Genomic DNA, 25417 nt, shown 5'->3' with positions numbered 1-25417 from the left:
CTGCTCCACCATGGGCTCCTTTCCGGGTGATCCTTGGTGCTCCTCCTGTGCAGGTGCTCCTCCAAGTTGGATGGGACACCCTGGGGAGCCTGGGCTCACCTCTCCTGGACACCCGCTCTCCCCAGTAGCTGCCAGGCATGATTGTGGATCTCATGAAATGTGTGGCAACCACACCAGGGGCAGGCGGGGTGGAGCAATGTTCGTCCGCCGTGAGTGCTCCACTCGGACCCCTGCACCCCATCCCGACCTTTTCTACAAACAAACCCCTCTGCGTTTTTAACATCAAATTAAAGGACACAACCTCACAGTTTTCAAATGTTCAAACTCTCCCTTTGCTTTTCAAGAACTAAAAGATAAAGTCCAGGTTCTGCCTTCCAAAGATAAACTGTGAAACATACATTCTGGAAGGAAGTGCCACTTAGTGATTCTTGACGGCTTCAAACCGTTTGCAGCTACCTTCTGACAGGTGCTTCTGCGTCTGGCGCACAGCACTGATTCATGGCTGTGCTCTCCACGCACAGCCAGCAGACACCGGGTGAAACACCTGCGGCTGTCACCCAAAGGCCATCCGTGCAGGAGACCGCAGACAAGCTCAGCCATTCCCCAGCCACCCAGAAGGCGGTTCCAGAGAGATAAGTCAGGAACGCCCAGATGGGTGACAGAAAACCTGCAGACAGGGCCATCGAACAGAGGCTGAGAGTGAAGAGAAAAGAGCACCCACGGTTCTGGGGAGGTCCAGGCAGCTTGGAGACGGCGGGATCTGAGGCCTGGTGGTGTGCGGCATGCTCAGCCATGTAGAGCTGGCACATCCAGCACGTGAGGGGCACGGGGAAGGGACCCCTGGCCCTCCCAGAAAACACCAGGCGCCAGCTGAGCAGGAGCAAAAGTTCAGACCCGGCCCTGCGCGAGCCAGGGGCTCGGGATGGGGCCCCCTCTTCTCCGTCCACAGGACTGCTGTCCTCATCCTGGGAGGGTGGGCCTCTCTGCGCCGGGAAGTAGGGGACATGTGTGTCTGCATACTCCAAGAAGGGCTGAGTTATTCCTTTTCCACCTCCCTCCGATGCTCCATGGGGACCTCGACCACCCCCCACACAGAGTGCATCCACCCAGGCTGCCCTTTGCAGCTCGGACCACCTGCTCCAAGTTTGCCGGCAGAAGGCGTGCAGGGAGTTTCTGGAGGAGGCTCAGCGCTGCTCTCTTAAGGCCCATTTCACCGGCCAGTGCCCCCTGGCTGCCTCAGCTCCTGCTGCCCAGCCTGCCGAGACCCCCAGAGAGGTGTGGGGGGCGAGGCCAGGATGCACCACCCTCCCCGCTCCCCACGCCCAGCCATCCCCGCCCTCCCCAGGCAGTGCCCCCAGTCCTGTGAGCCGCAGGGACAATCGGTATCAATGACACACGGGGCGTGTGTGACAGCATGAGGTGGCGTCCAGCACATGGACACTGCGCAAGTACGTGTCCTTCCAAATCCCAGGTACAGCAGGGGGGACAGAGGCGGTTAAAAATGCTGCCTGAGGCCCCAAACCCCTTTAGGCGAGAAAAACCACCAGGAGCACAAACATGATATTTAGAAAATCGGAGCTCATTTCACACAAACACAATATTTACAACATCGGAGCATACTCCAAGTCGCATGAAGGTGCTGCGTTTTCTGTAGAAAGGATTTCCAGAGCTTTCGCACGTCCTCACACCTCAAAAAGCACCAAAGAGGAACACGAGTCGTCAGAGCCGGCGAGCCCGGGCTTGGCCCACGCGTGTCTCTCATCCCGATGAGCCACTTCCAACCACTTGCCGATGCAGCAGGTGCAGGCTCCAGGCTCATCCAGGGCACCCTGCACAGACGCACCTGCCGTTAAACCCATGTCATCGTGGGAGACGCCACCAAAATATGCTCCCTGGGGAAAACGTGTTATTTGTACACGTGCGCAGCCCTGTTCTCTTCACGATGTGACGCATCTGGTCTGAGTGGCGTATCAGAGGAAGGCAACAACCTTGCCAAACCAGGGTTCAAGAAATGTTTTGTAAAACAGAACCAAAAAAAAAAAAGTGCTGGTGCTTTTAAAAATCAAATATTTATTCATCGATGCGTGGTACACAGGCGTAGAGATAACCAGCATGAGACACTGTGCAGGACCTACCAGACTGACACAGCTGCACTGTCGGAGAACCATCCCAGTCTTCGTGTTCAAACCGAAACACTGCAGGCCACGTGCCCAGATGCGTCCTCACTAGTCACCAGCCGGTCCAACTGTTGCTTACTCTTTGCAGGAGAGGGTGCTCAGCCGTCCACCTACAGATGCAGACGCTGCTCTGCTTGTGAACTTTCATGTCAGAGTAAGCAGCTGAGCCGTCAGAGTATCCTATTTGTTTACAAATAATGAATTTATAAGAAAATCTATAAACTCATGGCTACAAAACTGTGAATTCGCAAATGACACCAACTTGGAATTGGCTTGTCAATTACCACCTTCAATTTCTTCACACAAATCGATCACAGACACTACAGGCAATTGGCTCCTGCCAGAGTCTTGCAATATTCACCATCAGCAGATACAGACTGAACGAGTAAAAAGTCTTAGTGTCCTAATGTCCAGGTGCCTGGGTCCTCAGCACCCCTGCTAATCCCTGTCCTGGGATACAACAGAGAACAAGATGGTCAAAGCCCAGTAGCACATGAGCAGAGCGCTAAGAATAGGCCAGGAGCGGGAGGGGGTCCTCTCAGGGCTGGGGTGGGGAAGGCCTCCTGGGGGTGACAAGTGAAGACACGTGGTGGGACCCCGGCTTTAAGAGAATGACAGGTGTGCTGTGTTATCAGAGTAGCACCGGATCGAGGCCCAGGGAGATCTCCCTACAGCACCCATCCGAGTCCACGGGTCCACACTTCCACCTCTGACCACCTGCTGCTGCTGACTCTGTGAGATGGGTCATCTTCATGAGGCCTGTGAGGAAAGTGTCAGCTACTCTGATATTTCTCTTCACAAAAGCACTGGGTGCGGGAAAATGCCAAGCGCTCCTACAAGAGTTAACATCGACTTGCCTCCCAAACACGCGTGTGCTCACCATGACCCCTGGAGCACAACCCCCGGCCCCAGCCCCTGCACTCTGGCTCTTCCCCCAGCTCTTCCCGGCTGGGAGCCCACCACAGACCCCCTCCTCAGAGCTCATGTACCCCCTCTTTGCAACTTTTCAGTTCTAGTTTTCGTTGTTCCTTCTGTTTGTTTTATTTTGAGACAATGTCAAACACAAAAGTTATAAGAATAGTACAAAGCACCCCAATACCCTTTGTCCAGAGACACCACTGGAGTTTCACCAGCTATCCCAGTAACATCCTTCTAGCCAAGGGTCTGCTCCCCGCGGCCCCTCCATCCCTCCTTCCAGCCTGTCCTTTAAGACCCCGGGCAAGTCACTTCGTGGACTGCCCCTCAGTTTGTGTTTGTCTCGTGTTTCCTCAATGTCCATTCATCCTCAGCCGGAATAGCACCAAAGGGACGCATGTTCTGCTCCCACATCCTGGGCTGTGGCGCACATGCTAATTTGCTCCACTATTGCAGGGCTGAATTTGATCACTTAGGACAGTGAATTCTGGGTCTCTCTACTCTAAGAGCTTTCCCTTTTGTTATTAATAGGTAGTTTGTTTGAGACTACAAAAACCTCATTTCTCACCCCACTTTCACCACTAATTTTAGCATTCATTGATGTTTCTTGCTTGAGCTAATTATTACTGTGACGGTTACTGAATGATTTTATTATCCACCTCTGCTACCTATAGTCATCTCTATCTTATTAGTTAGCGGTCTCTTGCAAGGAATAACTTTCTCTTATTTATTTATTCATTAAATTTATTTATATCAGTGTAGACTTGTGGAATCCTATTTTATTCACTGTGTTATAATCCATTACTCAGTCATCAGTATTCATTTTAATGATGAAATTATCCCAGCCTTGGCCAGCAGGAGCCCCTTCAGGATGGCTTCTGCACTATGACAAGTCTCCAGCCCTCTGAGCACTGCCTTGTTTTCTGGCATGGGATGTTCCAAGCTCACCTCGGACTTTCCCTGCTTCAGCTCTGGAAGGAGCCCAAAAGCCCTTATTCCTTTTAATAGTGAACAGTGTTTAGAAACTAAGATCTGATTGTTAGGTGTGCTTGTTGCTACCAGGGTATATTAGTCTGTTTCCGTTGCTTATAACAAAATACCTGGAAGTGGGTGATTTGTAAGAAAACAAATTCATTGCTTACAGTTTCTGAGGCTTGAAAGTCCAAAGTCCAGGAAACACATCTGGTGAGGGCCTTCTTTGGTGGGGGCTTTACAGCAACGCAGGGGTCTCACATGGCAGAAAATGGTGGAGCTGAGAGAGACTCTCACATGCTCTCCTTTTAAAGCCCTCAGAACCATGCCCATGACCACCATTAAACCATAAACGTAATCACCTCTCCAAGGCCCCACCTTTCAATTACCATACAGGATTTCCCATCCTCTCAGCACTGTCCTAGTAGGGGCCAAGTTTCCAATACCTGGAACTCTGGGGGATACAATTTAAGCTTCAGTGAGTTTGGGAGGACATTCAATCCATAGCATGGGGTGTCATTGCTCTACCTCAGTGGGTAGAGCTTGTGTGTGTTATATGTATACATATTTTACATATATATTCATGTTTCTGTCTTCATAGATTGAAAACCATGAGTTCACACGAGTACCTCCAATTTCAATTCAACATCACAGGATTCAGTACAGAGTGGAATTATTTTTTCTTTAATATTTGGCAGAAATTGCTTTAAAACTATCTGGGCCTAGATTTTCTCTGTGAGAAGATTTTAAACTACTGACTGCATTTCTTTAATGGTCATATGACTACAGGTATTCCATTTCTTCTAGACTCAGTTTTAATAAACTTTATTTTCTGGGAATTTATGTTTTCAAACTTCTAATTTATTGGCATTAATTTGTTCATATCGGCCTCAAATTATCTTTTAAATATCTGCAACATCTATAATTGTGTTGCCTTTATAGTCCTTAGACTGTTTAATCTTTTTACCTTGATCATTCACCAGATCTTGGCAAAGTTCATTATTTAAAAAAAAAAAATCTATTGTATGTTTCCTCTTTGTTTTGTCAATATCTTCTTTTATTTCCTTTCTTTGATTTTTTGTTTGTTTTACTATTTTTTATCAAAACTACTTAATTGAATGCTTAGCTCATTAATTTTCATACTTTCTCTTTTTATACATAAGTATTACTTATTTATTTATAAGTATTACTTTGTCTATATCCCACACATTTTGATTTGTAAATATTTCTAAATTCCATCATGTTTTCTTCTTTGACCTATGAGTTATGTACAAGTGTTTTTATTCCAAATATAAGATTTTTAAGTTATCTTTTTATTATTGATTTCCAGCTAATTTACATTTAGGTCCCACAATTAGTTCTTCATAATTTTGTCTTTTGAAATTTATTGAGACTTGCTTTATTGAATATATTCACAAGTTCCACATGGGCTTCAAAAGATGTGTATTCTGTAGTTTGGGGGTATAGTGCTTTATGTGTGTCCATTAGATTAACTTTTTTTTTTTTTTGCATTGTTCAAATCTTCTGTAATCTTTACTGACTTTTATTTATTCATTCTATTAAATACTGAGTTATTTAAAATCCTTCTCTCTGATGATGAATTTATATATTTCTCCTTAAGGTTCTTTCAATATTTGTTTTACAGATTTTGATGTTAACTTACTAGAAGCATACAAACCTAAGGTTATTTTATCTGTTTGATGAAAGAAATTGTTCAATCATTATGTAAGAACTCTATCTCCAGTCAGTAATGCTTTTTACCCCAAAATTAATTTTTCACATTAATACAGATTCACTAGATTTCTTTAGGTTAGTATTTCCCCAGTATATCTTTTCCCATCCTTTTACTTTCACCTTTTCTGTACCCTTAGAGTTTAGATATGTTCTTTGAAAACAGCATATAGTAGAACGCCTTTATCTGTAGGAGATAAGTTCCAAGACTCCCAGTGGATGCCTGAAACTATGGACAGTACCAAACCCTATATATATTATGTTTTTCCCTATAATATCACATTGCACAGGATGGGTAACATATACGGCATAAATATACTGGACAAAGGGGGATTCACATCTCAGGTGGGAAGGAGCAGGATGGCATGAGATTTCATCACAGTACCTAGGCAAAAATTAAAAACTTATGAATTGTTTATTTCTGGAACTTTCCATTTAATACTTTTGGATCACAGTTGACCATAGGAAACCACAGAAAGTGAAACCACAGATAAGGGGGGACTAATGTACAATAATCCATTCTAATAATCATTATCTTTTAATTGGTATGTTTAGTCCATTTACATTTATTGTAATTACTGATATATTTGAACTTCTGGGCTATTTTTTCCATCCTTTTTGTGTTTTTTCCCCTCCTTTCTTGTCCTTTTCTTTTGATTGATTACATTTTCTCATTCTACTGTTTTCTTTCCTTTAGTCTGAAAGTTAAACCCCATTTCTATTGTCTTGGTGATTATCTTGGACATTTTATTATAAATTAGTTAATCAACCTCCAAAGTCAATACAAGAAACTTAGTACTCTTTAACGCAAATAACCCTCCTTCAAATGTATATGCTTTTATGACTATGCATTTATTTCCCTTTTTTGTTCTTACAACATATTATCATTATTGCTTTATATGATCAATGTTTGATTTGATTTACCCATATAGTCACCACCTTTCTGTTCTTCATTCTTTCTTGCATCTCAAATCTTTCATCTGGAATTCCCTTCCTTTGGCATGAAGAACATCCTTTAATAATTTCCTTTAATAAGGTTATCTCTGGGTTCTCAGCTTCACTTAGTTTTTGGTCTCTGAGTATTTCTTAATTTCCTGCCAGCTCATCAATGTATTTTTGAAGGTTTAAAATATTTTCTCTTGTAGTTTTTGCTGTTAGTTTTTGTTGAAAAGGAACAGTTGGTTATCTACTGTGCATGGAAGACACTGTGTATTTCCTGGCAGATATTCCCCACTAAACTCTAAGTGCCATGACAACAGGGACCGTCTCTTTTTTATCTGCATTCTAACAGGATGTTAACATGGAACGCTTTCAGTCTGAATTTTTAGTCTGAATATTAGACTGAGTCCCCAAGACAATATTTGCCAACTGTAGTCATGTCCCAAAGTGAAATTCTGGGTAAACTAGGCAGAGGAGGTGTTAGAGATGAAAAAAGGTCAGGGTTGATAGGAGGATTTCCTTGGAGGGGGCTGTGCTCTGTGTCCCTCCTCCACCCCACCTGCACCATGAAAAAGATGGGGGGCTTTCTCCTTACCTTATCCCAGTGAAAGGGGCTTCACGAGGACCTCTGTGAGGGCCTGCTGTGTGCCTTCGGGGATGGTGGGGGGCACCGAAGGCTGGTGTCCCTCTTACACTTGAGAAAGCTAAAGGGCACAAGTAGGCAACTAGGCTGTGTGTGGATATAACTGCCAACCCAGTAGGTCAAAGGTACACATTTCCTATGGGCCAGGTGAGGCCACACTGCCTGAACACCACCTGGGGATATCTTAAATCCTGCCCAGAAGGGTGCCTGGAGATGTGAGAACAGACAGCGGCAAAGGAGACTAGAGGTACCATCTGCCAACTATAACTAAAGAAGAAAGTGTAAGGGTCAGATGTAGAGCGTGAAGCTCCTGTGTTGGCCACTGTGACAGAGATACCCCCAGGTTATGGTGGTTTCTCAAGAAAACATGAGAATACCCCAAGAGCCCCCTTGGGTCCACTGCCAGCTTCATGTGCCACCTCATGACCATGCCAGCCACGTCCCTCACCTCTTCTCCCTTCTGTTGCTGCAACCAGGACCAAGAAGGTCAGAAGCACAGCTACCAGTGGTGGGGGACACAAGGGAGACGCATCCAACCTGACTCCCTGAACCTCCCACCTGCCACAGCCCCAGATGAGGTAGGAAGTTCACATTTGAAAGACATTCAGAGCTTTAACTGTTTCACTAGACTTGTACTAAATAACAAGCCCAACTTGCGTGGGGGCCACGTGAATGGAAGGCTTTGCAGAGAAAAGTCCTGAAGCTGTTCCAGTTTCTTCCAGGGGCAGAGGGAGCCCAGCCCACAGAGAGGTTTGCTTGGGCAGACGTGGAAAAAAAACCCAAGTTTTCTGTCGACCCTCGGTCTGGCTCCTGCCTGTGTCCTGGAAGGACCCAAGCACCCGCAGGGAGTTAGGGAGGGAATGAACAAGTCCCTGCTCTTCTTGGCCAGATGTATCTTTTGGAAGCAATTTTGAAAGGTAGGAAAAGTAGAATTAGCTCATAAAATAATCAAGAGTGATCTTTTCATGCAACCACAACAGCGCTTGGAGAAACCTTTCTTCACGGGCCCAGGATTGGGGACGAAGTGGCTGCACAGCACAGGTCAGGGCCACTCTGTCCTCTCCTGGCCCTCAAGCACATGGGAATACCCTGAAATGATTTGAAACAAGTGTATCTTTGCTGGAAATGTCCCCCAAGAGGAGGCCACTTTCCAGAAAGTATCAGTGATGCGAGGGACAGGTTTGGGAAGGACTCTGAGCAGCAGCCTGAAGAGAAAGCTGCAAGGCAAATGCTGCAGTGCCCACATCCATGGCAGGAGTGCGCCCACCGGATGTGCCACAAGCAGGAGAGGCAATGATCTTAAACCTCCTGCCATGCCAAAGAGACCTGTCTTAGTCTGCAGGGCTGCTATTCCAAAATGACTTAAACAGCAGAAACCTATTTTCTCACAATTCTGAGGCTAGACTAAGTTCATGATTGAGGTGCCACCAGGTGCAGTTCCTGATGAGGGCTCTTCCTGGCTTGTAGACAGCTGCCTTCTCGCTGTGTACACACATGGCCTTTCTTCTGTGCTCACAGACAGAGTAAGCTCTCTGATGTCTCTTCTTAGAAGTACGCCACCCCTATCAGATCAGAGCCCCACCCTATGACCTCATTTAACTTAATAACCTGCTTAGAGGCCCCATTCTCCAAAAGACCCAAACAGGGTTAGGGCTTCAACATATGAATTTGAGGGGGACAGAAACATTCAATCCATAGCATTCTACCCTTGGCTCCCCAAAATGCAAGTCCTCACATGCAACATGCATTCATTCCATCCCAACAGTCCAAAAGTCTTAACTTGTTCCAGCATCAACCCTAAAGTCTACCAAAAGTCTCATCTAAATATCATTCAAATCAGGTATGGGTGAGACTCCAGGTATGATACATCCTGAGGCAAAATTCCCCTCCAGCTGCAAACTCATAAATCCAGGCAAGTTCTGAGCTTCTAAAATACAATAGTGGGCAGGCATAGGATGGACTTTCCCATCCCTAAAAGGAAAGCTCAGAAGGAAGAAAGGTGTGATAGGTCCACACAAGTCTAAAACCTTGCAAGGCAAATCCCACGAGATCTTGAGGTTTGTGAATAACTCTCTTTGGCTCAATGCTCTGCCCTCAGGCCCACTGGGGGCAGCATCACCCCCAAAGCTCTTTGTGGTGCTGCCTGGCTCCACCCTCTGAAACAAAGGAGGAAGCAGCCTTGTCCCTGGGCCTGTGGTGCAAGTGGCAGCCCTGAGGGTCTCCTGAAGGATGAGTCCTGTGGAAGACTGAGAAGCACCATCGTCCCCACCAGCCCCCTTTAGTACAAGCCAGCAGGGTCTCTGCTGCTGCAGTCCCATAGCTATTCCTCACTTCCGTATAGGCAGCTAATTAAATTTGTGTTTCAGTGGTTCACACCCACACAGTCTCTTTAACAAATGGTTGTTCAGCCACATCCTTAGTGTTCTGTCCAGAAAACAATTTCTCATATTTTGCAACAGGGGTAGGCTGAGAATTTTCCAAATCTTCAAGAATAGTTCCTTTTCTCTTAAGAATTCCTTCCATTTATCTCTCTCCTCTAGCATTTTACTATAAGCAGAAAGGAGAAGCAAGGGTACACTTTGACATTTTGCTTAGGAATCTATTCAGCTAAATAGCCAAGTTGATCCCTCACAGGTTTTACCTTCCACAAAACACTAGAACATAGTTAAGCAAGTTCTTTGCCGCTTTTTAAGAAGGATCACCTTTCCTCCAGTTTCCAATAACATGCTCCTCATTTCCACCTGAGTCCTCACCCTGACACCTTTAATGTTCATATTTCACCAACATTCTGTCCATGACAATACAGTCATGTGCTACATAATGACACTTCAGTCAATGACGGACCACATGTATAATAGCAGTAGGAACAGTAGGCTCTGTCATAGAGCCCAGATGTGTAGTAGGCTGTACAATCTAGGTTTGTGTAAGTACATGCTATGATGTTTGCACAATGACAAAATCACCTAACGACTCATTTCTCAGTATGTATCCCCACTGTTGAGAGACACACAACTGTATACATATTCTCTAAGACAATAGAAGCTTTCTCTGTAACTCTCCTTTTTTCTTTTTGAGACCTTAACAGATTGCCTTTAACATCCATATTTCTACCAATGGTCCCTCACAACGAAATAGGCATTTTCTAACAGGCACTTTAAAACGTCTCCAGCTTCTATCCATTACTTGGTTTCAAAGTTGCTTCCACATTTTTAGGTATTTGTTATCCAGCATCCCACTTCTTAGTACTAAGGTCTTAGTCTGCTCAGGCTGCTTCTAACAAAATACCACAGACCAGGTGGTTTTAACAACAGGAATTTTTTTTTTTTTTGTCTTTTTCGTGACCAGCACTCAGCCAGTGAGTGCACCGGCCAGTCCTATATAGGATCCAAACCCGCGGTGGGAGCTTCGCCGCGCTCCCAGCGCTGCACTCTCCCGAGTGCGCCACGGGCTCGGCCCTTAACAACAGGAATTTATTTTCTCACAGTTCTGGAGACTAGAAGTCCATGATCAAGGTGCTGGCTGATTTGGGTTCTGGTGAGAGCTCTCTTTCTAATTCGTAGACATCTGCCTTCTTGCTGTGTCCTCATATGGCCCCTTTGGTGCATGCTCAGAGAGAGCGAGCTTCTCTGTCTCCTCCTACGAGGCACTAATCCTATCAGATCAGGGCCCCACCCATATGAGTTTACTTCACGTTCTTCCTTACAGGCTCCATCTCCAAATACAACCACACTTTAAGGTTTCAACATATGGATTTTGAGGGACACAAGCATTCAGCCCATAACAAGGATCCCCACGAGAGGGATAAATCTCTAGTAAAAGCTGAAAATCGGTACAATTTAGCTTAATAATTTTATAGACTTCAGTCCTGGGTTTACAAAATCATTCACAGACTCGAAGAGCACTTAATTTTGGATATGCTAATGAACACGGTATTCCCAAGTTCGAGATCCCAGGATACACTCTGTAATGTTGTGGGACTTCTGTACTTGTCCCACAGTGGGGGAGAAGCAGACATACCCACTGAGCCCAGATGGGCATGAGACAGACATGCCCCACCCAGCCCAGTGGGCATGGGAACCAGTACAGACCCTGGTTGGGGGCCCAAGATGGTCACAGGAGTGTGTGGAATCAGGTCCCATGGGCTGTACCCAGAGAACATAAAAGAGCAGAAGGGCCCAGATACCACGCTGGGGCAAGAACAGAACAGAGCAGCATCACCTCCTTATGAATGGCCTCCATGTCTTCACAGCAAGTCGAGGCTGTGCATTTCCTTCTCTCCCTTCTTACTCTGCTTGTTTCTTAGGCAGCCCCCAACTCCCTCGCACTTCTCAGCAAAAATGCACATCTGCTTGCCCCATCAATGCTTCCCACATTGCTGGGTGGACAGAGTGCTCATGCCAGGTCTGGGTGGCCATGGCCCTTCCTCAGTCCTGTCCTGCTGACCGCAAGGAGTCCACAGAGAGGCAGGCGCCTCCAGCGAGCCAAAGCTGCAAGTGCTTTTGTCCTGAGAGGGTGACCTGACCCACAGCTGGAGTCCAGTAAGGGGGACTGTGGCTTCTCTGACCCTCCTTGGTCTGACCTGGGCTGAGCCTGGAGGGAGCCCCCACTCCACTCCCCGTCCCTCAGCAGGGCCACAGTGCAGCCCAGGCCTGGCCCTGCCACATCCTTGGTGCTTCTTGGGACCCAGTGACCACCTCCTACATGCCACCTCCCCTCTGTTCTCTTTTAACCCCGAATTCCCCTTTTGTGAATAGCACAACTGACAAGAGTTGAAAATCCCGACCTTAACCCTCACCCACAGAAGAGGGTACAAACAGAGGGTTTTATAACTTAAAACACTGCTCTAGACAAAAACCAAATAAAAATAAAATAAACCCCACTGCCTTTTAAAAATCCATGAAAGTCAACACTGAAGTAAACGTTGCAAGCAAATCTTCAGGCCATTATCACCCTCTGAGGTTAGAACTTTCCAGTCCATGTCCTTCCCAAAGGTGACTTTTTATGGAAGTTTTAATGAAATTAGCTCATCCATTTCTGAGTTAAGAAGCATCGATTAAGATCCAAGTTTTATAGCTTGACTTTTTTCTAACTATACAATGGAAATGAAATTCTGGAGAGTCATTAGGATTCTCTCTAAGTTGTACGGCTTGAGGGGACACAACATTTGGAACCCTTGGTAGAAGACGTGTGATAGTAAAATCAAGCAGTTCATTATTTTACATAACTGCAGAAGTTACAACACTCTCATGACGTCTGTGGATTACTGAGCTGCACTTTATCTGCAGCTCACGCGTGGCCTTTACACGGCACAGCGAGTGGGACGGACAGGAAGGGTGCCCTGCCTGCACCAGCAGGTGGTCCAGCAATTCACACCGCCAAGGGCTGCAGTCAGAGGGAAGATGGGAAAAGCACCCTGCTTGCAGGTAGGAAGTGCTAGGCATCAGGTGGAACTCCCTAGAAACAGCAGAATTGGAGCATTTCTGAGGCCATCAAGCCCAGCTGGTTGGGTCCAGATAGACCCATCCAGAGAGATAAAGACCCTAGCCTCCTTCCCAAGCTCCAGGCCAGGAGGTCAGGGCTATGTGCTGTCAGTGGGAGGAAGGTGGGCTGACCACATCTCCAGCGCAGGACAGCACCTCTCCACTAGGGACAGCCCTGAACCCAGCCCTGGCTGTCCTCACATGAAACCCACTCCTCCACCCTCAGGTTTAAACAGTTACTGTGGAGCTGGGGTGATCTTTGCCCACACCACCTCATCTGTAAAAGGGGACTTCCCAGAAGGTGGGTCTGGAAGGCCGTGCCCACGATTCTGTCCTGGCAGCCCATGCAGGGGTGAGTTCAGGAAGAGACTCAGCCATGTCTTGTACCTCCGTCTCTTCCTCTCCATCACATCTCAGCCCTCCTGGAAGCACAAACTGTCCTGCAGGTGTGGCAGCAGCTGGGTCTCGGAGACAAACTGTGCTAACACCATTGGAGATGGGAACGACCACCCTAACCCTAACCCCAACCCGGCAGGGGATAGAGGTAAATGTATACAATTAATGCGTTTTCAGTATGAAATTGGAAAGCCTGGAAGGTAAAACTAAGATTTGCTGTGACCTCGCCAATCAGAGATAAGCACTGCCAACATTTTATGGTATTAGATTCCAGTGGAGAGCTTGACTGGCCAGATCCTGGGGAGAGGTCCAGGGAAGGCCCTGTGCAGGGTCGCGGCACCGCAGGACTATGTGTGTGATGCTGAGTGCTAGCCTGCCTTTTCTCCACACAGCATGGGGAGGGGTTTCTGAGGACACATGGAGACTGGCAGAGGTCCCACGCCCCATCCGCTAAAGGGCCACAAGGAGAGGCTTGGGAGCCCTGTGCAGCCTCCAACCTGAGTCAGAACACCGGCCACACCGAGCCCACCGCCAACCTGGAAGAGCCACTGGACCCACACCTGGGGGTCCCACAGGGGTGGGGGCTAGATTTTTAATTTAAAAAGTGATGTAATTGGAACTGCTTTAGGCATGAGAACACAGAAGCTAGCGTGGCTCCTCTCCCAGCCCCCAGCCCCTTCACAGGCCTGTAGTCTGCAAGTCTGCATGTCTCCTCAAGCCCCCCAGAGATCTCAGGTCCCAGGGCATCCAATAACCAGGAATCCAAGGAAGCATGCGCTTCTGAGGACACCAGCCAGACACCACGGACTGGCAAGAAGAATTCAGGTAAAATTCTGACTATGGGCTAGTGAGAGAACGCAGACCCTTGGTGGACAGAGAGATGGGACCCACCTCTCCAGGGACCTCTCTGGGGTCACAGAAAAAATGGGGGCAGGGCCAGAGCCTGGTATAGGCCTGAGGGTGGGCACCTGGCCCCACTCAAACTTTCTCCCCAGCAAGCTGGCAGAAGGCAGCAAACCCTGTCACCTCGAGGGTACCAGTGCCAAAAAATCCCTCCACCCCTGGTGAGGGGCCGACTCACAGCCAGGATGCAGGAGCTCCCCAGGGTGCCTGGTCCCACCAATGGGCAGCAGTAGCCAGCAACAGTGGTTACTGGTGGGGTGGCCTGGCCTCAGGTGCGGGCAGCAGGTGGCACCAAAGGCAGAGGGTAGGTGCTCTGGCACCCAGGGCACCCAGGGCACCCAAGGGCAGCAAGGTGAACTGCAGACACTCAGCCTCCAGGCCGACCCATCCCGGTCATCCACAAAGCAGACTCCCATCTTCCCCTGGAATCTGGGCTATGGGGGGGCCCTGAGAAGCCGAGCAGGGGGAGGGCTGGCCCTAGCTCCCCAACCAGAGCTGTGCTGGTTCCTCAGCCTCCAGCAAACCCAGGACCAGAGGCACAAACTGGCTCATCTCGGCAAAGTGGGGTCGAGGACTCCTGACCCGAGGGTGTTGGAAAACAGCCAGGCTGCTGCCAGAACTTGAGCCAGAGAAAGTCCAGAGCCCCATCAATCCACAGCCAGGCTGGGTCATCCAGGTGAGTCCAGCTTGGGAGGGGTGGGGGGAGAAGGGGCTGTGCATCACACAGCCCACCAGGTGCATGTCACCTGACCACAGCTGGACTCAGGTGAGACCCACCAGGTGAGACTCAGCTGGACCCAGCTGGACCCAGGTGAGACCCAGCTGGACACAGGTGAGACCCAGCTGGACACAGGTGAGACCCAGCTGGACACAGATCAGACCCAGGTGAGACCCAGCTGGACACAGGTGAGACTCAGCTGGACACAGGTGAGACCCAGCTGGACACAGATGAGACCCAGTTGAGACCCAGCTGAACACAGGTGAGACCCAGCTGGACACAAATGAGACCCAGCTGGACACAGGTGAGACCCAGCTGGACACAGATGAGACCCAGGTGAGACCCAGCTGAACACAGGTGAGACCCAGCTGGACACAAGTGAGACCCAGCTGGACACAGGTGAGACCCAGGTGAGACCCAGCCGAACCATAGTGAGACCCAGCTGGACCCAGGTGAGACTCAGCTGGACTCAGGTGAAAGTCCTACCTTGGAAGAAGCTCTTCACCCTGAGGTAGCTGACGCTGAGGCGCAGGACGGACAGCTTGTCGAGCTTCGATGTGACATCGGGTGGAAGTGGCAGGAGGCTGGCCAGGTGGTCCAGCTCTGCGTTGAGGCGGTCCCGGTGCCGCTTGGAGGGGTTTGACTTCTCAGCCCCAACGGTGGGCCTCCTGTGGGAAATGACCATGGTCAGACGGCCTTCACCAGGAACCACTGCCCCACAGCAGAAACCTGCTCTCTGTAATAACCACACTGGGAGCATTCGAGCTGCCACCAAGACAAAAAGTGCTGAAAAGGACTAAAACCCACCCATTCCTGGAAATGCACATTTTAAGACACTGAAAATGCACATCAGTTAAGTATGGCTCAGTATTTGGAGGGAACGCACAGAGAAATAAACAGCAAACTAGCAGGAGAACAGAGCCTCAGGGCAGGAGGGCGTGGTGCCTGGCTGTGTGACGCCTGCTCCTTTCCTGACCTCTCTGTTCCCTGAGGTGGGAGGACACCACCCCAGGCTGTCTGGGCAAGAGTGTGCGTGGAAAATGCGCATTCACTCAGCCTCCTTCAGGGTCTCCACAGTGCCTAAACAAAACCGAACATTCCAGGAAAAATAAATGCTCAGAGCTTGTGACCCATGGCCTGGACTCTGCATCTGAGCAGTCCAGGCAAGTGTGCAGGGCCCGTGGCTTCAGCCTACGCCGCGAGGAGCGAGTGGCCCCTCTGAGCCTCAGTTCATCCTCTGCAGTGTGGCTGGGAAGGGCTGAGGGGGTTAAGAGAGGGCCTTGGGGCCCTCAGACCTGGGCTGTGTCCAACATGGGGCGGCAGGACCCTCCTTCAATTCTCCCCCTACCCCTGCAGACCTGCTCCACCCACAGAGGTGCACCTCCCCCACTTCCTGTCTACCTTCACTGACCAGCTGGACCCAGACCTCAACTTCCCACTTTCTGCTATTTCTTTTTAACGTGGCACCCACACCCAATCACTCACGCTGCAAGCCAAAACTTAATGGGTGGGAGAACCTAGGGGCAAACTGGACCAGCTCCATGCACAGCCTTCCGTGCCACAGGAGAGGCACCCACGGTCTCCCCAGAGAGGGGGAGATGCTAGGGAGGGGGTGAGATGGAGGGAGGGCAGATAGACGCAGAACGGCCTGCACCAGCAGTGCTGTCAGGGACCAGCTGTGGCCCAGGCAGCGCCTCCACTGGGGGAGGGTCCACTGGGGCTTGGCCTCAGAGGTCACATCTGTCCTCCTTGCTTCACCTGCCCCCACACAGACCCCCCCCTTCCCTCACCCTCTCCTCCTGTGCTGTCCGCACACGGGCGGGGCCTCTCTGCGAGTCATGAGCCCTGGCTGGGCCCAAATCTCACCTGTCCAGAGCTAGGGGGGAAGCACTCACTTGCTCCCCACATGGGTGGTGCCTGCAGATAAGCTAAGCTGTGGCCGTTCTTGGCTCCTCCCACCCCAGGCTTCCCGCATGGGCACCAGGGTAGAGACCATCGCCTGGTAGAGAGGTGGGTGTCCAAAGAGCTCAGCAGACACGGCAGGGTGGGTGGAGACCAGGGGTCAGTCAGGGCCACATGGACAGCAGCACGTGGAAGACGCTCAGGTTCACTCCAGGGAGAGAAGACCTGCCAGAGGTGATGGACACGGGGCTCCAACCCGACACCCCACAAGCTCAGCACAGGGACAGCAGCAGCAGCCTCCAGCTCAGGCAGCACCAAAAACAAGACACCCATTAATAAATCCAACAAAAGACACCCAAGGCACCTAAACAGAACTATAAAGTATTGCTGAGTCAAATTTTAAAACCCTAAATAAACAGAAAGATATTTACGTTCTTGGAATGGAAGACTCGGTATTGTTAAGATGGCGATCCTCTCTCAAACGGAGCAGGCAAGAGCTTTCTAATCACAAGGTAAAATGAATTAGCCACCAGGGAAAAGACTGATAAATTCAACTCAATAAAAGTTAAATTTCTCTTCATGGCAAAGAACACCATAAGTAAAATCAAAGCTTGGGTCAAGTATATGAAACCCATTCAAGAGTTAATTTGCCTCAAAGACAACAAGCTCTAGCACATCAAGAAGCACAAAATCATAGATAACCCAACAGAGAAAGCAGAAGACGTCCGCATGGTTCACGGAAAAGGAAATACAAGTAACTTTTCAACCCCACTGATGATGAGAGACTGTGAATCAAAATCCCCAAAGTCAGAAGCACACTATGCCAGGGCATGGGCAGGGGGCACCAGCGAAGGGACGTTAAACTGGCACAGCCTTGGACACTGGGCGGTCTGGGGTCTGATTTCACCCTTCCTGCAAGCTGGTCACCTGTCACTGCTTCACAGAGGTGGGTGAAGATGCAAAGCCCCCAAGTCAGAGATGAAAGACTCATGTCACAGCATAGCAGGCAGCATGAGTGGCAGCATGTTGGTGTCACCCTGTGAACCCAAGTCCTGTGGGGTGTAGGTCCAGACTGAGGCTGTGACAGGGGATGCATGCTCAGCCAAGGAACACTGAGTGCAGAGTGCAGGGAATGACCACTCGACAGTAGACAGTAAACAAGACTCTGTCCCCAAGGGAGACATTCCCTTATCCGTCAAAGTTCCACTGCAAATGCGTCCCGGGAGATGGCCCAGGTACAGAGCAGCCAGAGCCCGCACTTGTGGTGTGCTCTGTGCTTGGCATCCGGCGGGCTGCCTCTCCCAGCAGCAGGCACGTGTGCAGAACGATGCGCAGCTTATCCACGCACGACAGACTGAAGCCATCAAAAAAGGCGCGACAGAGGGTGGCAGAAACACGGCAGGCACATCCCTATACAGGCAGCCAGGAACAGACCCGCCAGTGTGCGGCAGTCTCTGAGGGGCACGACAGTGTGTGCAAACACTGTGACTCGTACCCACGGGGAGGAAACACACACCGCACGTCCACACTTGATTCATAAAGCATGTCAAGCAGCATTCACGAGAAACTGTTGATCAGATGCCGCCAGGCAGGGCAGCGGATAAGCAGCCATCTGCCCAAAGCATCCACAAACAAAACGCAAATGCCCGATGCTGCAAAACTCACCCCCTCAGGCCTCTGCGTGGGAATAAAAACATAAGGAACTTAGCTCTGGTTCTTCCCTGGACGGGCCACCAGAGACCACTGCATTTGCAGCCATGTGGCAGAGCTATTTTCTTTCCTTATTTAATGTGACAAATGTCACCAAAACAGATCTCTGTCAAATGCACACACTCAGGAGACATTTCCACCACGCTCCCCTCCACGGACCCACTGTGGGAACGCCTCAGCCCTTCTCGGGCCACTGCCACGTGCACCCAGCCCAGAGTGCAGCCCCCAACCTGCCACCACAGCCGCGCCCGTGTCCCACCGGCTTTGTCTCTAGCCTGCGGTGCCCAGGCTGCCCCCACATGACCGACTCAGGCAGACAGACCCTTCCCAGTGCCCAGCCTCGCAGGTCAGCCTCAGCTTCACGCAACTGTCGGCCAGTGGCGCTGGCATTGTGATGACCTGCTCAGGACCCTGCACCATGAGAGGCTGGAAGGGCAGCCTCAGCCCCACACACAGACCCATGCATGGACACTGCACATGCACACCCCACACGGCCTCACATACACACCCCACACGGCCTCACACACACACCCCACACAGTCTCACACATGGCCTCACACACACACCCCACAAGGCCTCGCACACACACCCCACACGGCCTCACACACACACCCCACACAGTCTCACACATGGCCTCACACACACACCCCACAAGGCCTCGCACACACACCCCACACGGCCTCACACACACACCCCACACGGCCTCACACACACACCCCACACAGTCTCACACATGGCCTCACACACACACCCCACACGGCCTCGCACACACACCCCACACAGCCTCACACATGGCCTCACACACACACCCCACACAGCCTCACACACACACCCCACACAGTCTCACACATGGCCTCACACACACCCCCCACACGGCCTCACACACACACCCCACACGGCCTCACACACACACCCCACATGGCCTCACACACACACCCCACACAGTCTCACACATGGCGTCACACACACACCCCACACGGCCTCGCACACACACCCCACACGGCCTCACACACACACCCCACACAGTCTCACACACACACCCCACACAGCCTCACACATGGCCTCACACACACACCCCACACGGCCTTGCACACACACCCCACACAGCCTCACACACACACCCCACACAGTCTCACACATGGCCTCACACACACACCCCACATGGCCTCGCACACACACCCCCCACAGCCTCACACATGGCCTCACACACACACCCCACACAGCCTCACACACACACCCCACACGGCCTCACACACACTCCCCACACAGTCTCACACATGGCCTCACACACACACCCCACACGGCCTCACACACACACCCCACACAGCCTCACACATGGCCTCACACACACACCCCACACAGCCTCACACACACACCCCACACAGTCTCACACATGGCCTCACACACACCCCCCACACAGCCTCACACATGGCCTCACACACACACCCCACACGGCCTCACACACACTCCCCACACAGTCTCACACATGGCCTCACACACACACCCCGCACGGCCTCACACACACACCCCACACGGCCTCACACACACACCCCACACAGTCTCACACATGGCCTCACACACACACCCCACACGGCCTCGCACACACACCCCACACAGCCTCACACATGGCCTCACACACACACCCCACACAGTCTCACACATGGCCTCACACACACCCCCCACACAGCCTCACACATGGCCTCACACACACACCCCACACGGCCTCACACACACTCCCCACACAGTCTCACACATGGCCTCACACACACACCCCACACGGCCTCACACACACACCCCACACGGCCTCACACACACACCCCACACAGTCTCACACATGGCCTCACACACACACCCCACACGGCCTCGCACACACACCCCACACAGCCTCACACATGGCCTCACACACACACCCCACACAGCCTCACACATGGCCTCACACACACACCCCACACAGCCTCACACATGGCTTCATACACACCCCCCACACAGCCTCACACATGGCCTCACACACACACCCCACACGGCCTCACACACACACCACACACAGTCTCACACATGGCCTCACACACACACCCCACACAGCCTCACACACACACCCCACACAGTCTCACACACACACCCCACACGGCCTCACACACACACCCCACACGGCCGCACACACACACCACACACAGTCTCACACATGGCCTCACACACACACCCCACACAGCCTCACACACACACCCCACACAGTCTCACACACACACCCCACACGGCCTCACACACACACCCCACACAGCCTCACACACGGCCTCACACACACACCCCACACAGTCTCACACATGGCCTCACACACACACCCCACACAGCCTCACACATGGCCTCACACACACACCACACACAGTCTCACACACACACACCCCACACAGTCTCACACATGGCCTCACACACACACCCCACACAGCCTCACACACACACCCCACACAGTCTCACACACACACCCCACACGGCCTCACACATGGCCTCACACACACACCCCACACGGCCTCACACACACACCCCACACAGCCTCACACATGGCCTCACACACACACCCCACACAGCCTCACACACATACCCCACACAGTCTCATACACACACCCCACACAGCCTCACACATGGCCTCACACACACACCCCACACGGCCTCACATACACACCCCACACGGCCTCACACATGGCCTCACACGCACACCCACACGGCCTCACATACACATCACACACAGCCTCACACACACACCCCACACAGTCTCACACATGGCCTCACACACACACCCCACACGGCCTCACACACACCCCCCACACGGCCTCACACATGGCCTCACACGCATACCCCACACAGCCTCACACATGGCCTCACACACACACCCCACACGGCCTCGCACACACACCCCACACAGCCTCACACATGGCCTCACACACACACCCCAGACAGTCTCACACATGGCCTCACACACACCCCCCACACAGCCTCACACATGGCCTCACACACACACCCCACACGGCCTCACACACACACCCCACACAGTCTCACACATGGCCTCACACACACACCCCACACGGCCTCACATACACACCACACACAGCCTCACACACACACCCCACACGGCCTTACACACACACCCCACACAGTCTCACACATGGCCTCACACACACACCCCACACAGCCTCACACATGGCTTCACACGCACACCCCACACAGCCTCACACATGGCCTCATACACACACCCCACACACACACCTCACACAGCCTCACACATGGCCCTCACACACACACCCCACACAGCCTCACACACGGCCTCACACACACACCCCACACGGCCTCACACACACACCCCACACAGTCTCACACATGGCCTCACATACACACCACACACAGCCTCACACACACACCCCACACATCCTCACACACGGCCTCGCACACACAACCCACACAGCCTCACACACAACACATGGCCTCACACACACGGCATCACACACACGTGGCCTTGCACACACAGCCACACACACAGCCTCCCACATGCAGGCCCTCACAGCCTTGCACACAGACAGCTTCTCACACACAGCCTCACACATGCAGGCCCTCACAGCCTTGTACACACACAGCTTCTCACACACAGCCTCACACATGGCCACACACAGCCTCATACACAACACACAGCCTCGCACACAGGTGTATAACACTCACATACATGGACCACACACACAGCTTTATTGCACCTGCAATGGTGTATCTCACACACACGTAGCATGCCCAGCTGATGGTGGATGCATCCCCAGGGCTCCAGGAGGAGCAGTGGCAGCCCGTGGCCCCCTGCAGATGCCCCTCCTCTGCTGACCTCCTGGCAGGTGGGTCTATAACCCTGTGGTTGCTGCCACCACCCACACCTCCAGCCTTGGGGTCCCCGGGTTCCACATGGTCTGACCATGGGCACCAGAGGGGCCATGTGCCGCGGGCATGGCGGGGTCCTGGGCTCCAGGTTCCCCCCCATTCTCCAGCTACACTGACCAGAGGCCCCGCAACAGGGAGGACCAGCCTGGACGGAGTCTCTGCTCGTCTGTGGTGAGGCTCACAACGCAGCTCGGGGAGGTGTCCCTGAAAGGGGGTCTTGGGGCAAAGGGTGGTTGGGGTGTTGAAGGACAGCGAAGCTTCCAAAGATCCATGTCAGCTTCTGGCCAAACTAAGCCTGGCTCAACCCTGACCTCTCCTTTCACCACCAGCCGTGTAAAGTGGCCCAGGGCAAGTCCCCCCTGCAGTTTGTGTCCCTCTAAAGAAAGCCAGCGGCAGGTTGTAACTTAACGCCGGAAAGAGGCGGCGCCTATCCAGCCCCTCAGCCTGTACGGTCGGCAGCCCGCGCCCCCCTCCGGCCCTCGACACCCCCCAGCCCTCGACGACACCCCCCCAGGCACTCGACCCCCCCTCCACCCTCGACACCCCGCGGCCCTCGACGACGCCCCCCTCCACCCTCGACACCCCCCGGCCCTCGACGACGCCCCCCCAGGCCCTCGACCCCCCCCTCCACCCTCGACTCCCCCCAGCCCTCGATGACACCCCCCAGGCCCTCGGCCCCCTCCTCCACCCTCGACGCCCCCCAGCCCTCGACGACACCCCCCAGGCCCTCGACCCCCCTCCACCCTCGACGCCCCCCAGCCCTCGACGACGCCCCCCAGGCCCTCGACCCCCCCCTCCACACTCGACACCCCCCGGCCCTCGACCCCCCCCTCCACCCTCGACACCCCCTGGCCCTCGACACCCCCCAGGCCCTCGACCCCCCTCCACCCTCGACGCCCCCCAGCCCTCGACGACACCCCCCAGACCCTCGACCCCCCCCACCCTCAACACCCCCCGGCCCTCGGCCCCCCCTCCACCCTCGACACCCCCCGGCCCTCGACGACGCCCCCCCGGCCCTCGACCCCCCCCCTCCACACTCGACACCCCCCGGCCCTCGACACCCCCCTCCACCCTCGACACCCCCCGGCCCTCGACACCCCCCGGCCCTCGACACCCCCCTCCACCCTCGACACCCCCCGGCCCTCGACACCCCCCTCCACCCTCGACACCCCCCTCCACCCTCGACACCCTCCGGCCCTCGACCCCCCCCTCCACCCTCGACACCCCCTGGCCCTCGACACCCCCCTCCACCCTCGACACCCCCCGGCCCTCGACCCCCCCCACACCCTCGACACTCCCCGGCCCTCGACCCCCCCCTCCACCCTCGACACCCCCCGGCCCTTGACCCCCCCCTCCACCCTCGACACCCCCCAGCCCTCGACGACGCCCCCCCAGCCCTCGATCCCCCGGCCGTCACTCCGCCATATCCACGTCCCTCTCAGCAGCCCCAGGAAGGCTCGCTGAAATCGTGCTTTCTGTGCCAATGTTCACTTTTTTCAAAGAAAACACAAACACCTCCCTTCCCCATCAAAACAATCAGCACGCTCAGAAGACATGATACTTTACTGTTTCTGAATGGGTTTCCTTCTTTTCCTTCCCGCGTACATGCAGTCCCCTGGCGGAATCATCCTCCTTGGCCCTAAAAAAGAAAGGGAGCATCAAGTTGGGCCCATCCCCAGGGCCATCAAAGGCAGGAACATCAGCCAAGACCACCTGCCCTGGTGGTGGGGGGCGGGCAACCCTGCCCCGACTGCCCCAACACAGGCTGGCTGATGGGGGGGGGGAGCAGGTGGCCATCTGAGCAAGGCCACCTGCCTGTGGGAACCACTCGCACTGGTCTGCCCGAGCAGGAAGATGCTGGAAGGACCCAGTGAGGCTGCTTGACCTCCAGCAGTGACTCCTGCACTCAAAGCCACAGGGCCAAGTGGTGAGTACAGAACAGGCCATGCTCACATCCTCTGCAGCTTGGCCTCTCCAGTGACACTGCCCTTTGGCAGGTAGTGTTAGGTCCCAGCCTGGGCCATAGGGCCCAGTGTCCACCCACTCCTGCAGAGAAACAGCCCTCTGCTCCAGAGCCCGGCTCAGTCACTGAGGTGATGAGGATTGGATGGAGTCATAAGGGTGGAGCCCTGGTCCCATGGAACTGGGGCCCTTATAAGAAGAGGAAGAGACACCAGAGCTCGCTCTCTCTCCACTATGTGAGGTCACAGCAAGAAGGCAGCCACCTGCAAGCCAGGAGGAGCCTCACCAGAAACCAAAGCAGCACCTTGATCTTGGACTTCCCAGCCTCCAGAACTGAGAGAAATACATTCCCTTTGCTTATCCACCCAGTCTATGGTATTTCATTAGAGTAGCCCAAGCAAAATAAGACAAATATTATCCCTATAAATTCAGCAACTTAGATAAAATGAAAGAGTTCCTTGAAATACACAAAGTACCAAATTTCACACAGGAAAAAATAGATAATCTGGATAGTCCTATATCTATTCCAACAAAGAAAACTCCAGGCCCAGATGATTTCACTGGTATATTCTACCAATTTATTTTTTATTTTTATTTTGTGGCTTGCCAGTATAGGGATATTCTACCAATTTAAAGAAGAAACAATACCAATTTATGGAATCTCAGGCAGAAAACTGAAGAAAAAAATTTAAATTGGCAACTCATTTATGAGCTCAGCATTACTCTGACACCAAACCAAAGACCTTACAAGAAAAGAAAACTATAGACCAACATTCCTCATGAGCATAGACACAAAAATCCTCAATTAAAGATTAGCAAATGGAATCCAGTAATATATAAAGAGGATAACACATCACAACCAAGCAGGATTTACCCAAGGAATTCAGGGCTGCTTCAATATCCATCAATCACTGTCATTCTCTATATTAATTAGCTAAAGAAGAAAATATATATGATCATCACAATACATGCAAAAAAAGGACTGGACAAAATCCAAATCCATTTATGATAATTTTTAAAAAAAACCTCTTGTCAAACTTAATTAACTTGATAAAGAGAA

The 25417-nt window shown here is 52.1% G+C and overlaps 1 protein-coding gene across 1 annotated transcript in view; it reads right to left on the bottom strand.

Moving 5' to 3' along the window:
- AHRR (aryl hydrocarbon receptor repressor) overlaps window positions 1-24026 on the bottom strand; it is an 84558-nt gene extending 60532 nt beyond the window's left edge. The window contains exons 1-2 of the mRNA XM_063085991.1: window positions 23962-24026; window positions 15361-15542 (exon numbers count right to left, since the gene is read on the bottom strand). Of these exons, the coding sequence (XP_062942061.1) occupies window positions 15361-15542; window positions 23962-24023 (244 nt within the window). The 5' untranslated portion in view covers window positions 24024-24026. The remainder of the gene's footprint in view (window positions 1-15360; window positions 15543-23961) is intronic.
- Window positions 24027-25417: the final 1391 nt, after the last annotated feature.

Source organism: Cynocephalus volans, chromosome 2, assembly GCF_027409185.1.
Source record: "Cynocephalus volans isolate mCynVol1 chromosome 2, mCynVol1.pri, whole genome shotgun sequence".
Lineage (NCBI taxonomy): Eukaryota > Metazoa > Chordata > Mammalia > Dermoptera > Cynocephalidae > Cynocephalus > Cynocephalus volans.
Note: the sequence above shows the minus strand (reverse complement) of the source record. Positions and strands in the feature narration are given on the sequence as shown.